At 42.1% G+C, this 14058-nt stretch overlaps 2 protein-coding genes across 2 annotated transcripts; both read left to right on the plus strand.

Moving 5' to 3' along the window:
* Positions 1 to 6286: 6286 nt before the first annotated feature.
* On the plus strand, positions 6287 to 7696 carry LOC137738529 (24-methylenesterol C-methyltransferase 2-like). Its single transcript, XM_068478099.1, has one exon. The coding sequence runs from the start codon at positions 6373 to 6375 to the stop codon at positions 7453 to 7455; it is 1083 nt and encodes a 360-aa protein (XP_068334200.1). The 5' UTR covers positions 6287 to 6372; the 3' UTR covers positions 7456 to 7696.
* A 2859-nt stretch (positions 7697 to 10555) lies between these two features.
* LOC137748181 (thioredoxin-like protein CDSP32, chloroplastic) lies at positions 10556 to 11700 on the plus strand. Its single transcript, XM_068488287.1, has one exon. It carries the CDS (start codon positions 10656 to 10658, stop codon positions 11553 to 11555), a length of 900 nt encoding a protein of 299 aa, XP_068344388.1. The 5' UTR covers positions 10556 to 10655; the 3' UTR covers positions 11556 to 11700.
* Positions 11701 to 14058: the final 2358 nt, after the last annotated feature.

A 14058-nucleotide genomic window follows, 5' to 3' on the forward strand; every position in this document is an offset into this window, starting at 1 on the left:
TGAACTTTATCAAAAGTTAGCACGGGGCCGTTATCTGCTTCGGCCAAAAATTCGATTAAATTGATGCCGGAATTTGGTTGCTTGGTAATGGCGTACCAATGGGCCAGCAGACGTTCCATTGTTGATGAAACCGCAGCCTGACGCCGTTCTTGTCTGGTGTTATCAATCATCGGCATTGGTGACTAAATCTGCCAAGCCAAGTCTCGCCGAATCCTATTGGACAGTCTCGGCGCCGACTTCAATCACTTTCTGTACCGAAATTCTCGTCGGCCGCCCATCCTCGTTAAGGCCTTGGAGGGTGATGTAGCCGACGTGATCATCGTAAATAGTGGGCCTGAATCATGTTGGTTTCAAATGGTTGATTATCGGTTGGGTGGACTACGACCGATTTGCCATCCCAAAAGATGAGGACTTGGTATAATGATGAAGGAATGCAACTGGTTTGGTGGATCCAATCGCGGCCAAGTAATGCGTTATAGTCGGTCTTGGAGTCAATTATAAAGAATGTCGTCATGTGTTGACGACCGGCAATACTGACTTCCAACGGGAGCACTCCTTTGGTCTGGGACTTGTCACCAACGAAGCTGCTCATAGTGATACCTGACGGGATGAGTTCATTATCAGAACGACGTAAAGCCTTCATGACGGACATCGGCATAATGTTGACTGTGGCTCCACAGTCGACAAACACTTTAGAAATGGGAAATCCTTCGATGGGACCCGTGACGTACAACAGCTTGAGGTGTTGGAGATTAACCGAGGAGGAACGGGGAAATAATTCGGCCAAACCTGCCTTAAGTTTGTCCCCGTTTCGAACTTCCCTATCGTCGTCGTTTGCGACAAAATCTACTTGTGTTGCTTCCTCAGCGACCACGTCTCCGTCCAAGAAATTTGACTAGTGGGTACTTGGTTGGAATTCGACTGGTAGGACGTGGACCATGCTGATCTCCATGTGTTCGAGGACCGAATGACCCATGGGATCGTGGTCGTCGTCTTCCGCAGAAGTAGCCATAGTATCAGTCGGCGGAACATCCTCAATCGAACTTTGGAGTGCCTTAGTGTGAACCGTCATCTGAGGCGTGTTGACCGAGTCGAGTTTGTTTTGGCTATTGTCCTCGACTATGTTTATTGCCGAAGACTTATTTTGGTCTTTCATTATGCGAGCTCGTTCTTCATATGCGATACGGGCGTTCCTCGTGTCTAGATATGTGTCCAACTGTGCTATCCTTTTTTCCTTGTCGGCCGTGAGGCCGAAGAGAGATACAGCCGAGAAAACTTCGAAATGATAGCGCAAATGCTGAAGGTCTTCAAGTGAAAAGGGTAATTCGGCCGCGTTAATATCTGTGTAAGGATCGACCTCAAAACCAAGGACTCGAGCCTCCCCATATATGTTGGAATCTAGCTTTGATCGCTGGGTCGGAAGTTTTCTGAATAATTTGCTCGGCATCAGGGCAAGTTAGAGCTAGGTCGAGGGCTTCCTGACACGCCTTGGGTAGTCCGTACAGGTCATTGGCAGAATATTTCTTATGAAACTCTCGCATGTATTCCATGGATTCACCGAGGAATTGAGGGTGTAAATTGCGTCGTGTTTTGATAAACGGCTCGCACGGTGGTAACGGAGAAAGTTTCCTTTCAGCCTCCTGTCTAAAATGCTCGAGACGAGCTCTCGTCTCCCCAGGCCGGAGAAGAAGCTTAATACGTTTCTCAGACTCTTCAATGGTGGCTTCAAAGCCGGGAGCCGCTATTTTTCTCCCTTTAACTAACTCGGTCATGATAGTCGGGGTTGGCCGTTCACTAATGCTTTCCACGGCCTTTTTTGGTTGCCACTGGTTGGCAGGGCTGGTCTGCGCTTCTCGTCGTCGAGCTATGCAATCTATTCGTTGGCGACGACGTTTTTGAGATTTAGACAACGCCATATATCGGCCAGTCGGAGAATTGTAACTGTACCAGCGTTGATCCGACGTCCTGGGTAGTTTGAAAGTTTTTCGATTGGCTGGTGGGCCCGAACTGCTGGTATTGCGCGAATAATAATCCTCATTATAGAAAGGTGCGTCAAAGTCAAGACGCCGCATGACCGGGGCCTGGTCTATTGGCCGTACTTGTGGGTCGAGTCTATCAAACACTTGGCGTCATGGACCGTTACCAAGTCCCCGTGGCGATGTTGTAGGGGTCGTGGATGGTGTCGAAGATGTCTTCATCCCAGATTCGACTGGTGTTTTACAATGGTCGCATAAAACCCTTGATTCATAAGTTTCGTCGGAACTCAACTCCGTCATAGGCTCATCAATGGGTGGCCCCGAGCGTTCCGTAGGCGGTGCATTTGAGAATAAGTCAATCTTTAGTCTTGTCTGACCATTCCGTCTACGGATATGTTGCGCCGGGACGTATTCGGCCTTCCCTTTGTTTTTAGAAAGATGAGCATCCACCATACCAATTGTTGTTGAAGGGAAGGGATTGACGTCGACCGCCATCTGCTTTTCCGGAAATTTCAACTTTCCTTTCTCGATCCAACTTTGAATTGTGTCTCGGAATACAACACAATTATTGGTTGCATGGTTATTAGAATTATGATACTTGCAGTGTATCTTGCCCTTCAATTCATCGGCCTTAGGGATGGTATGTCCCGGCCGAAGCTTGATGATTTTTGCTGCCAATAATTGATCGAAAATTGCATCGGCTTTAGTGATATCGAAAGTATATACTTTCGATGGTTTACTCATCTCCTCGGCGGCCGAACGGGTCTTGATGTCTTTGGAACTTACTTGAGCTAAAGCCTTGCAGACGTAAGGTTTATCTATTACTATCTCGGCCGCATCCACACTAGCATACTGAGGGTCCTCGCTTTCAGCCAATGCATAGCTAACTGTGGGGTTCTTATACAACGTCCCCCGGGATGGTGACTTTGATATCTTTTCTTCTCGGAGCAGATAATCATACTGTTCAACGTGTTGAGCAAGTTTGTACATATCTCGAATGTTTACCCCCAGAAACTTATTTTTGTATTCGACGTCCAATCCGTTGAGGGCAATCCTGACGAATTCCACTTCGGGGAGAGGTACTCGGCACCAATTCCTGGCCGACTTAAACCTTGTTAGGTATTCCATTGGAGATTCGTCGGACGCTTGAGCCATCCTGGCCAGCGATGATACAGACATTTTCATCCCTGACCGATAGAATTGTTCATGGAATTTCTCGACTAACTCTTCCTAACTCTGCAAGGAGTTGGGTGGGAGATTAATGTACCAGGCGAAAATTGAGCCTGTAAGTGAAAAATTAAACAGCCGTAATTTATAGAAGTCGCTATTAACGTCTTCACACTGCGCTGTGAACCGAGCCACATGTTCTAATGAGGATAAAGACGATTCCCCGACGAAGAGACTGAAATCAGGGATCTTAAAACCTCGTGGGTATTCAAACCTTTCCATATAAGCCGGGTATGGATGGATGAATTTTGGAAACTTCGGCCCCTTCTTTAGGGCCGAGTTAATCATTCTCTGGACTTCGGTTATGTTTACGGAGGCGGCTTCTTCTCCCTGGCTTGGTCTCTCGGATCTATTGCCCGGTCCACCTCTTTTATCTAAGATAATTGGTTGTGGCCGGGCGGACCCTCTCTCGGCTTGTATTGAAATATTCGTATAAAGCTGCCGAGACTGGCCGACCTGACCATCTTCGAAGGCTTTACTAACCAACAGTTCAAGCATCCTGGTCTGTGTATCGTTGTTACTTCGTATTGCTTCCAGTAAATCATTCATTTTTTGACCTATCGACTGCTCGACCTGCCGATACTGTTCATCAAGTCGTCTCCGAAGAAACGACCTAGTTGGTGGATCAGAACCTTCCCCACCATCGTCGTCGCAATCTTCCAATATTCCTTCTACGAACATGCCTGCTGTTTGGTTAGGGACCTCTGAGTTGTGAGGTTGTCCACCGAGATAGATTTCATTCTCTCGGCGTGTTGCACTTGTGGCCTCGGGCGGCGCAACAATGATCGGATTTTTTGCAGGGTGCAAATCCTGCCTAAGGCCTAGCACTGGTAAGTCAGCTGTTGACTTTCCCATGGTTGTTTTCTTCTTTACAGACCGTGTCTCAATGGTCATGAACTCCGAAGGTTTAGCACAAGGGTCCCACCGGGTGTGCCAAAATGTTGACTCTAAAATTACAAAAACCTACGTGGCGCGCAGGCCGAGTAACTAATAAGCTAACTACGTCCTTCGGTTGAATGCGGGGCGTGCCAACTCGTCGGTTGAGCTCGGCCGAGGAGTAAAATTCGTTGATGTCGCGTTGAGCGTGTCGTTGACTTCTCTGTCTTGCGATTGCGACCGAGGAAGGAACCCTCTCGGTCTCTGGGTTCTATAGCCTGAAGACAAGGCTACTAATTCTGCGGAGTTCACAAATCTTCGGAGCCCGATTCGGTCACTGTGATTATATTCGTAAGAGTATAAGCACGTCGAATCGGGACCAAACTGTATGGGCACAGGTACTCAAACGTGATGTATGTCTTGATGGTAAATGTAGTTCGGCCGTCGGAATGCCGAACCCTAAAACTTACTTGCGAGTATCCAATCATAAAATCACTCGGCGTCCAGTACGCCGAGTAACGCAACTCGTAACACCTAACTTATGTCGAGAAGGCTAGCAAGGTGACCTCTACCAACAAGGGTTCGAAAACCCTTCTCGGCCGAGACTTAGATAGGTAATCGGTCGGCCTCGACGCAGTGCTGTTTATCCAAACTAAAGGTGCTTCTCGGTCGGCTGATTCTGCGGCAGCAGTGCTGTTTATCCAAACTGAAGGTGCTCGCCGGGTGCCTCCACAGTGCTGTTTATCCAAACTGAAGGTATGTCGACAGAAAAAGAAAAGGAAAAATCTCAAGGTATTTGAGAGGTTTTGCGCAGGGCAATTGTATGCTGGATTGAAGGGGGCTTTCTGTTGCGCGATTTCTTGTATTTATAGCACCCCATTCCTTGAGACCGATTTGCATCCTGATCTGGATTGGGAGTCCTTGTCCCGTTTCAACTCTAACTCGAACACACCTACTCCCCCTGGGTTTCTGAACTTTCCCCCCTTTCGAGGCTTTATTCTTTGCCGGTTGGGAATCCAGGTCGTACCAGGACTTCCTCGACATTTTCTGTTTATCTGAACTACTCAGGATAGGACTTATCCGACCCTGCCAACTGGCCCGGGATTTATTATTCAACCCATAGTATTTGACACAGCCTTGGGCCGAGCACATCCTGCTGCTCAGCCCAACAATATTATTTTGGGCCCAAACAGGTATATATTAATTCCTTCTAAACTTAAAATTGGGATTCATGAGAACTAAGACTTCACCAAAATCGTAACCAAATACCAATACTGTTAGGGTCATGCTACATAGATCATCTTTATAAACCATGTTTTGTAGGTTATATGAGGAGTTGGTTGATGACTGAATTTTTTTTAATCATTAAAAATAAAATTCAACTATCAACAGCCACATCATATAATTAATAAAATATCGTTTAAAAAAATGGTTTATAAAATATAATATAAAAAGATATTCTTGTTCATACTTTTATAAAGTTTGTAATCCTACATTCAATGGACCATGATTTTCAAAATCTAAAAAGCCTTTCCACCTTCAATGAATTCCATATTGAAAGGATTGTTTTCCATATATATGTTTTTTATTTCCTAATTCTTCTAAACATTGTTTTTTTGCTTTTGTTTCTAAATATGACAGACGTGTTTTAAATTACTTTTGTAACGTTTTTCATAAATTATCCTTCACCAACATAAACACGGCTCGGGAATTGACACAGGATATCATTTATACTAGAATTATTTCCTTATTAATTTTCCATTTGTAGTATGTGATAAAATCAACTTACAATAATTTTAATCGGGCAATACCAACAATACTTTTGGTTGAAAAGAACTTCGTTGAAAAAATGGAGACAATTCCAAATAACCATTATCAGAAAAAGATAAAAGTAATTTACAGAAAGTCCCCTAGATTTATTTAAATTACAGTCGCAGGAGGTAATCGGAAAAACACCTCAAAGAGTTGGAACTCTATTCCGAACGAACACCCTTTTGTAGAGAAATTTTTAGTAGCGACACATATCACGTGGTGTATAATGATACGTGATGTACTAACCCGTCTACCGATCATACTAAAAACTCTCTTTCTCTTTTGTCGCCTTCTAATTCCACGTGTTAAAAAACAGATACCCGGATCCACGCAAGAAGCTACGCGCGTGCAATTAGCAATATTGAATGCAATAATAAAAGTTAAATACTCCTATGTTGCCAAACAAGATTGAAGGGAGCGACTCAAAAATTTCTCCCAGTCTTTCAGTCCTTTCCGTCTTCGCCATTCCTCTCCTTTTCCAATGGACTCGCTCACTCTCTTTTGTACGGGCGCTCTCCTCGCCGGCGGGATCTATTGGTTTGTCTGCATTCTTGGCCCTGCCGAGCGAAAAGGCAAACGTGCCATGGATCTCTCTGGTGGCTCCATCTCCGCCGAGAAAGTTCAAGATAGCTACGACAAATATTGGTCCTTTTTCCGCCGCCCAAAAGAGATCGAAACGGCCGAGAAAGTCCCCGACTTTGTGGATACCTTTTACAATTTAGTCACCGATATTTACGAGTGGGGTTGGGGCCAGTCCTTTCACTTCTCCCCGCACGTCCCCGGCAAGTCCCACAAGGACGCCACGCGCGTCCACGAGGAGATGGCCGTCGATCTCATCGACGTCAAACCCGGAGACAGAATTCTCGACGTCGGATGCGGCGTAGGTGGGCCTATGCGTGCCATCGCGGCCCACTCGCGTGCCAACGTCACGGGGATCACGATCAACGAGTACCAGGTTAAACGGGCGCGTCAGCACAATAAGAAGGCCGGCCTCGACTCGCTCTGCGAGGTCGTCTGCGGGAACTTCCTCGAGATGCCGTTCCCGGAGAACAGCTTTGACGGCGCGTACTCAATCGAGGCGACATGCCACGCGCCGAAGCTGGAGGAGGTGTACGCCGAGATCTTCAAGGTTCTGAAGCCGGGGGCTCTGTACGTGTCGTACGAGTGGGTGACGACGGACAAGTACAAGGGTGACGACGCCGAACACGTGGATGTCATTCAGGGGATCGAGAGAGGGGACGCCCTGCCGGGACTCAGGAGCTATACGGATATTGCGGAGACGGCGAGGAAGGTCGGGTTCGAGGTGGTGAAGGAGAAAGATCTGGCCAAGCCGCCGGCGCAGCCGTGGTGGAATCGATTGAAGATGGGGAGGATCGCATACTGGCGCAACCACATTCTGGTGACGGTGCTCGCCGCCGTCGGAATCGCACCGAAAGGAACCGTGGATGTGCACGAGATGCTGTTCAAAACCGCCGACTTTTTGACCAGGGGCGGCGAAACCGGAATCTTCAGTCCGATGCACATGATTCTCTGCCGGAAGCCCGAGACAGCCAAATCATCTTGATTTCCCTTATCGCCGGTGCAACCCCGCGTCCCTTTAGCCCCTTTTTGTTGTATTTTATTTTTGTGTTATCTTGTTTTAATTATCTTTCTAATCTAGGTTTGTTTTCCCTTTTTTTTCTTCCTTTACTTGACCTGCTAATTTATTATCATTCTCTTGTAATTTTGTTTTGGAATTATTTAAGTTCGTGGTTGGATAGATTGGATCTTTGCTCCGTTTTGTTTAATTTCTTTGATATTTTTTATTTCAGCATTGCCTTAAATTATGTGCCTAATTTCTTGTGTGCATTGTCTTTTGAATGTAACGTTTCAAAATTCTTTAGTTAATAATGAATTTGTGCCACATAAGGACAATGTTGAGCTGTTAATTGCGATGTATACAATACATTGATGAACACTAGGACTTTTGTCATGTAACGTGACAACATGATCAAAGGGTTATTGAGTGTTTGTGATTTAGCGATGAGAAATGAAGTGAACGCGTTCATAAATACTGATGCATTAACTACTAGTTCAATTAACATAATTTGAAGTATTAATTTTTGTCTACATATGATTGTGTTATTGAACCAGACATCAATGTATCCAATAAGTGTAAGTCATTCTCTCATTTTCTTCAAGAGAGATGGAAGGGTGGCAGTGCGAACTGGTGAAATCAACCAGCCATGTTAATGTATGGTGTATGGTACAATTGGCAAGCAGCGTGGAAAGTCGGGGGGAGCCCTTGACTCGTGTGCTGTTGGCCGTTGGAGTAGCGCAGCGGAGTGAGTTCAGATTTCAGAAACTGAGTGTGTCAGTCATAGTGGCGTCAGATCTGTGTTGGCACTTGGCAGTTTGTTTGGCTCTGTGTCATGTTGCTCTTGGTGTTTAGCTACGCCTGCCAACATGCCGACATATCTGGGCCCACACCCACCCGGGTTTGGTTTGGTTTAGACTTAGTTGGTTGGGTTGGTTTGGGTTTGGATCTCTCTCATCTCATCCCACCCCGATTGTTTTCTTTGTTTCCCATGCTACTTTGCCTGCCGCTGCCACCAGTCTTTTCATTTTCTTTATAATTTTCGGCACGTGACTCGCCACCCTGTATTTGTTGGCACATGATAATATTATTATTAATGGCTTATTCTTTTCCCTAAGTTATAATTGTATTATTAATGGCACATAATTATATCAATGTGGTAGAGTCTCACATTGAGAAAGTCTTCTTGACATTTCTCTTTTGCATGGGTATTGAATAATTTGAATATGAGTATTATCTTGCCTTGTTATCTACGTTCTACTTTGGTGCTACGTACCAATAAATACTATGAGTATTGAATAATTTGAATTCACGAGACCATAATTAAAGTCATAATCTAAATAATTATTCAATGCTCGTAACATTTTATATCACCTAACATGCAATAATTTTCCTTATTGTCTGTCTTGAGTCATAAATATGAGTAAATGTGTTAATTAATAAGTTTTTCTCACTTATTAAATTGATTGAAGTGGCACTTGAAATGCTTTGCCAATTGCCATATGAGAATATTTTTGCTCACTACTTCCAAGTGATGGTGATGCTCACCACTTTATTTATAACCATTAAATGAGTTTAATTTTCGAGATTTATATTATAGATAAATAGAAATATCTAAATTTTAACTCATCCAATAATAATATATAAGGTAATGAACATTACCACCACTTGAAGATGGTGAGCAAAAATACAATTGCTATCATATTTTCCTTTTTTTTGGGGATAGTTGATGAGCACGATATATCTTTTTGGTGTTGTTGGAAAATGATATACAACAATGCTTTTTAACAGTGAGGTGTTCACACCAGCCATCTACGTACTATGTCATTTTCTCAGGCTACGAATGATGCGTTTTAGGTTTTTTTGGCATAACAATACATGTATGCATGAATAAGAATATTGTTACGGTTGCATTCCAATTACCTGAAAAACCACTTGATATTTTGAAGGGGCACAATTCAATTACAAATTTGGAAGAAAAACTTTGTGAAAGGCGATTGGTGTTCTTTTGACTAAGCCATCCCCCAAGGCCCTTAATTTGTAGGCACGAAAAAGATGGGTCTTCTCACTAAGACTGGATATTTTTTGGGTCTGTGGAATTGAAGGTTCATTATTCATGTTTGATTTGTCAAAACTCAAAGTTGTGGTTCTAGCTGATTGCGTGAATCTAGCAAACATTGTTCCTACCCAAAAATATCCAGTGATGTATGTTAGTGTTATATCCAGATTCCAAGTGGCTCTAAACTTCCATATCCAATACTTCTAATTTCTATTTGATTATTTTAGCGGTGCATCATAACTGATATGAGAATCTTTCTCCTCACTACACTTCTGTCCAAGCGTTTTCGCTGAAGTAATTTTTTTGGGTCGAAGTCCCTAAAGTACTAGAGTTTTTATAAAACTATTTGCGGCATAAACGCTTATGAGCACAAGTTTTTATGAGTTCCTATTATGATGGGGTTGATTTGTGGAGTTCTTGGCACCTTTTGATTGAAATTAGATAGTGCAAGTTAAAACTAGGTGTATGGTACAAGCTAACACACTATAGTATATGAAGCGATACAAACGTCATTACGATGTTAATAGATCGTTATGTTGACGTATTGATACCTTTCTTCATCGTGTCCACTTTCATTGCAACTACCATTGAAAACATCGCAACTTGATTTTCTTAGCCACCACCAGGACGATCTTCATGGTCCCTCTCTAATCCAATGTTGTTTGACCTTTTGTATACAACTCTTGTTTTAACCTCATCTCTTGGTTTGAATTTAACAGCAAGAATTCATTTTCCAAAACGTCTCTTATTATAAGAACACTTCCAAACGGACCATTAAAGTATAATTTGAAGGTGGATGTCCGTTCGTTCAACAATTTGTTGTTACTCAAACCCATTTGAAATGAACAAGTAGTAGTACTGTAGTATTACAAGCCCAAATTTTGTGGATCAATGATTTTAGCCTACTATTACAACCTTAATCTGATATTATGGGCCCAAAGAGTTTGAAAACCACAAAAGAAGATATTTTCAAAAAAAATCACCCATATATTCCGTCGGTGGATAATACCAATCACAAAAAGTAGTGGCCACTGAGATTTCAAGATAATTCCACACCAGAGTCTCCTACCACTCTCATACGTTTGAATAAGCAAAGCAACGCAAACCAAATCTTCCGACCCTGTCTTCAATGGCGACCATCACAAATTTCATAGTCAAACCACCTTCGTCATCTCAATCTTCAATCCCAAGAACAAGTTGTTTTGTTGCTAAAGGTTTAAGTTTGGTGACGAAGCTTAAACCTTTAGCAACAAAACTCGAAACGAAAAAAAATCAATTCTGCAACTTCACCATCAAGGCCACAGCCGCCGCCGGCACTAAAAAGGTAGAAGGTGACGAGAGAGTTCAGCAAGTGCACAGCATCCAGGAATTCGATGAGGCCCTTGGGTTGGCAAAAAATAAGCTTGTTGTCGTCGAGTTTGCCGCCAGCCATAGCGCCGAGAGCAGAAAAATGTACCCTTTTATGGTCGACCTCAGCCGCACATGTAACGATGTCGAGTTTTTATTGGTCATGGGCGACGAGTCGGAAGACACCCGAGAGCTCTGCAGGAGAGAGAACATCGACAAAGTCCCCCACTTCAGCTTCTACAAGAGAATGGAGAAGATTCACGAGGAGGAAGGAATCGATGGTGATCGGCTGAGGGGGGACGTATTGTACTACGGCGACAACCACTCCGAGGTGGTGCAGCTGCATCAGAGGGAGGACGTGGAGAAGCTGATCGAGGAGCATAAGGCGGACAGCAAGCTGATTGTGCTTGACGTGGGGCTCAAGCACTGTGGGCCATGTGTCAAGGTATATCCGACGGTGGTGAAGCTGTCGAGGCGAATGTCGGACACGGTGGTGTTTGCGAGGATGAACGGCGATGAGAACGACAGCTGCCTGCAGTTCCTCAAGGACATGGAGGTGGTGGAGGTGCCTACTTTCCTGTTCATTAGAGACGGCGAGATTTGTGGAAGGTATGTGGGTTCTGGGAAAGGTGAGCTTATTGGTGAAATTCTGAGATACCAAGGAGTCCGTGTGACTTATTAGGATAATTATCAACAAATTAGAAAAAATTGAAATTTAATTTTACAAAATTTGTACTTTATTTATTTAGGTGACCAGTATACATGAAGTTGAATTAGACTTCAGATTTGAACTAATTTTTGAATGAAATGGGTTTTTTTTATTTTTTTTATTAAGGTTAATATGTTTTAGCCCAAGAAAAGAGTATTTAACTTTAACCTTAATTATGAACATAGTCTATAATACTCTTGAATGAGATAAACTTTTATATGATTGTCTTACATGAGCAACGCTCACATAAAGTCAGATACTAGAATAAAAAGAATTTCTCATGCTTTGTATGAGAGATGACCTACATGTACGTGATTCGGCCTTCCAGTAGAGAGAAATTATGTATCCGGATCGAAGAGATTCACCCGTAGTAGATAAGGGGGCAAAGCCAGAGGCAAGGCTATAGGCGCCTATGAGAGACTCCAGAAGCTCTACTGAAGCTGAATATAAAGCTCTTGCCCACGCTGTTGCAGACATGGCATGGATCAGACTTGTGTTGAAAGATGTCAGTGCAATCTTGCCTAATCCACCTCAATTATACTATGATAATCAGTCTGCAATTGCCTTAAGTTTGAATCCCATACAACATTCAAGGATTAAACATTTGGAAACTGATTTCCATTTTGTTCGTGAAAGAGTGTAGAAAGGTGATTTGGAAGTCTTATATGTCCCTACTCAAGATCAAGTGACTGATGTTCTTACCAAAGGTCTTCATGGACCTGATTTTCTTAAACACTGACACAATCTTAAACTAGGAATTCCCAGTAAAGATTGAGGGGGGAGGGGGGAGTATTGGATATATATGACACCTAGGCAATTGACACATCAGCAATCGCTTAGTGCAAAGGGTTTTTTGGTTTATCTTAAAAGTGGATAATATTAAGGATCGTTCTCTCTCTTGTAATAACTAACTTTGTAAGAATTCAGATATAGCAAATACAGACTTCTTGGTAAAGCTTCTTCATTACGCCTTCTGCATTTATTTCATGATTTCATTCTATAGTGTTAATACTATCACTATGGCTTAAGGTTCGCAACAGTTTGTTCATTGCCAGAAAAATCATTGGGCCAAGACCCCAAACTTACCACCCGTTTGTGTGAGTGGGCATGTCACAGATTCAGAAGAAGTTGCCTAGTCGTTTACAAAGCTCGGATCCAGTCGAAGTTGGTCAGCTGTGTATTATTATTATTTTTTTAACAAACAATATTATCTGAGAACAGATACAAGAATCGAACCTAAGATTTCTCATTTACAAGTAAAAAAGAATATCACTAAACTGTAGTAATAAGTGGCAACTATGTATTATTATTGAGAAAAATAATGGATATGCAGGTATGCTATGTGTCACCTTGTTTCTGAGAATTGAACCTGAAATTGGTGTTATAAAGTTGCAAATCTTGGTTAAATGCATTCTAGCCCTTCATTCAGGTATCAATATTACTAGGTGGTAGCCCTTCATTCAAGTAAAAATAGGTGTGGGAGTATCACCACCTTATTACTAAGTTCGAACCCCAATTTTACCATTTCCGATAAAATAATTATAACAATCACAATTTCCCAAATAAAAAGCAGAAAAATTTCACTCTAGTCAATAATATTTTGTGTCAGAGCGTTTTGGATGAAACTCGAACAGAGTTATCATATTACGTAATCAATAAAGCACATTTCATAAAAAGAAAATAAATAAACTACTTATTTGGATATATGACCTCAATCTAATTTCACAGGGCGTGAGACATGTCATACTAGAAATAGCTCTATAAAATTGTCATGCTGCGGTCCAAATGTGAATCTTTTGCATGAAATCATACGTGAAATCAGCATAGAGCCGTTCCAAAAAGCTGTTAGGTGTAAGTAAACAGTGTGATGGCATTATTTTAGTACAATAATTAATCTCAATTATGATATATATATACGTGTCATCTGTTCTGGCTGAGACAGATTGTAGCATCCCCAATTAATCTTACAATTTGGAATTGACAGGGAACCACCTATCAATTAGTTAACCTTGTTCAGTTGTGGCAGCTACCTCCTGCTATGCATTACCCAAATTTGACCTAATTATTGTTATAGGTGGTCAATTTCCATCAATTAGAAAAAGAAGAATAAATCAAAGAAAAACTAATGAAAATGGTTTTTAAAACTTTGAGTTTTAACAATAAAGACAAAATAAATGCTAAAGTACATAGTACCAATTTTGACATTTTAGTGTAAAAATATCGGTTTTCGTTAAAGTGAACAGACCACGAGTTTTTCATTAAAACTCCCATAAATTAAACATCTTGCAGCACATCCAAATAAGTGAATTAAACATCATCAAAAGATTTTTTTTAATTTATTTTTTATATAGAAAAAGTACGATATTTATTAAAGATGAGAAACAGTTATAAATTAAGGATATGGTAGTTTATGGGTCTCGATAAAAGTCTTGCCGGGTATTTCAACTCGAACGAAGAAAAAAAAGCGTCCCGCACA

Source organism: Pyrus communis, chromosome 1 (assembly GCF_963583255.1).
Source record: "Pyrus communis chromosome 1, drPyrComm1.1, whole genome shotgun sequence".
Classification (NCBI taxonomy): Eukaryota; Viridiplantae; Streptophyta; class Magnoliopsida; order Rosales; family Rosaceae; genus Pyrus; species Pyrus communis.

What these genes read in the sequence shown, in the direction of transcription:
- LOC137748181 (XM_068488287.1), top strand. Translation starts at nt 10,656, where the DNA reads ATGGCGACCATCACAAATTTCATAGTCAAACCACCTTCGTCATCTCAA.
- LOC137738529 (XM_068478099.1), top strand. Translation starts at nt 6,373, where the DNA reads ATGGACTCGCTCACTCTCTTTTGTACGGGCGCTCTCCTCGCCGGCGGG.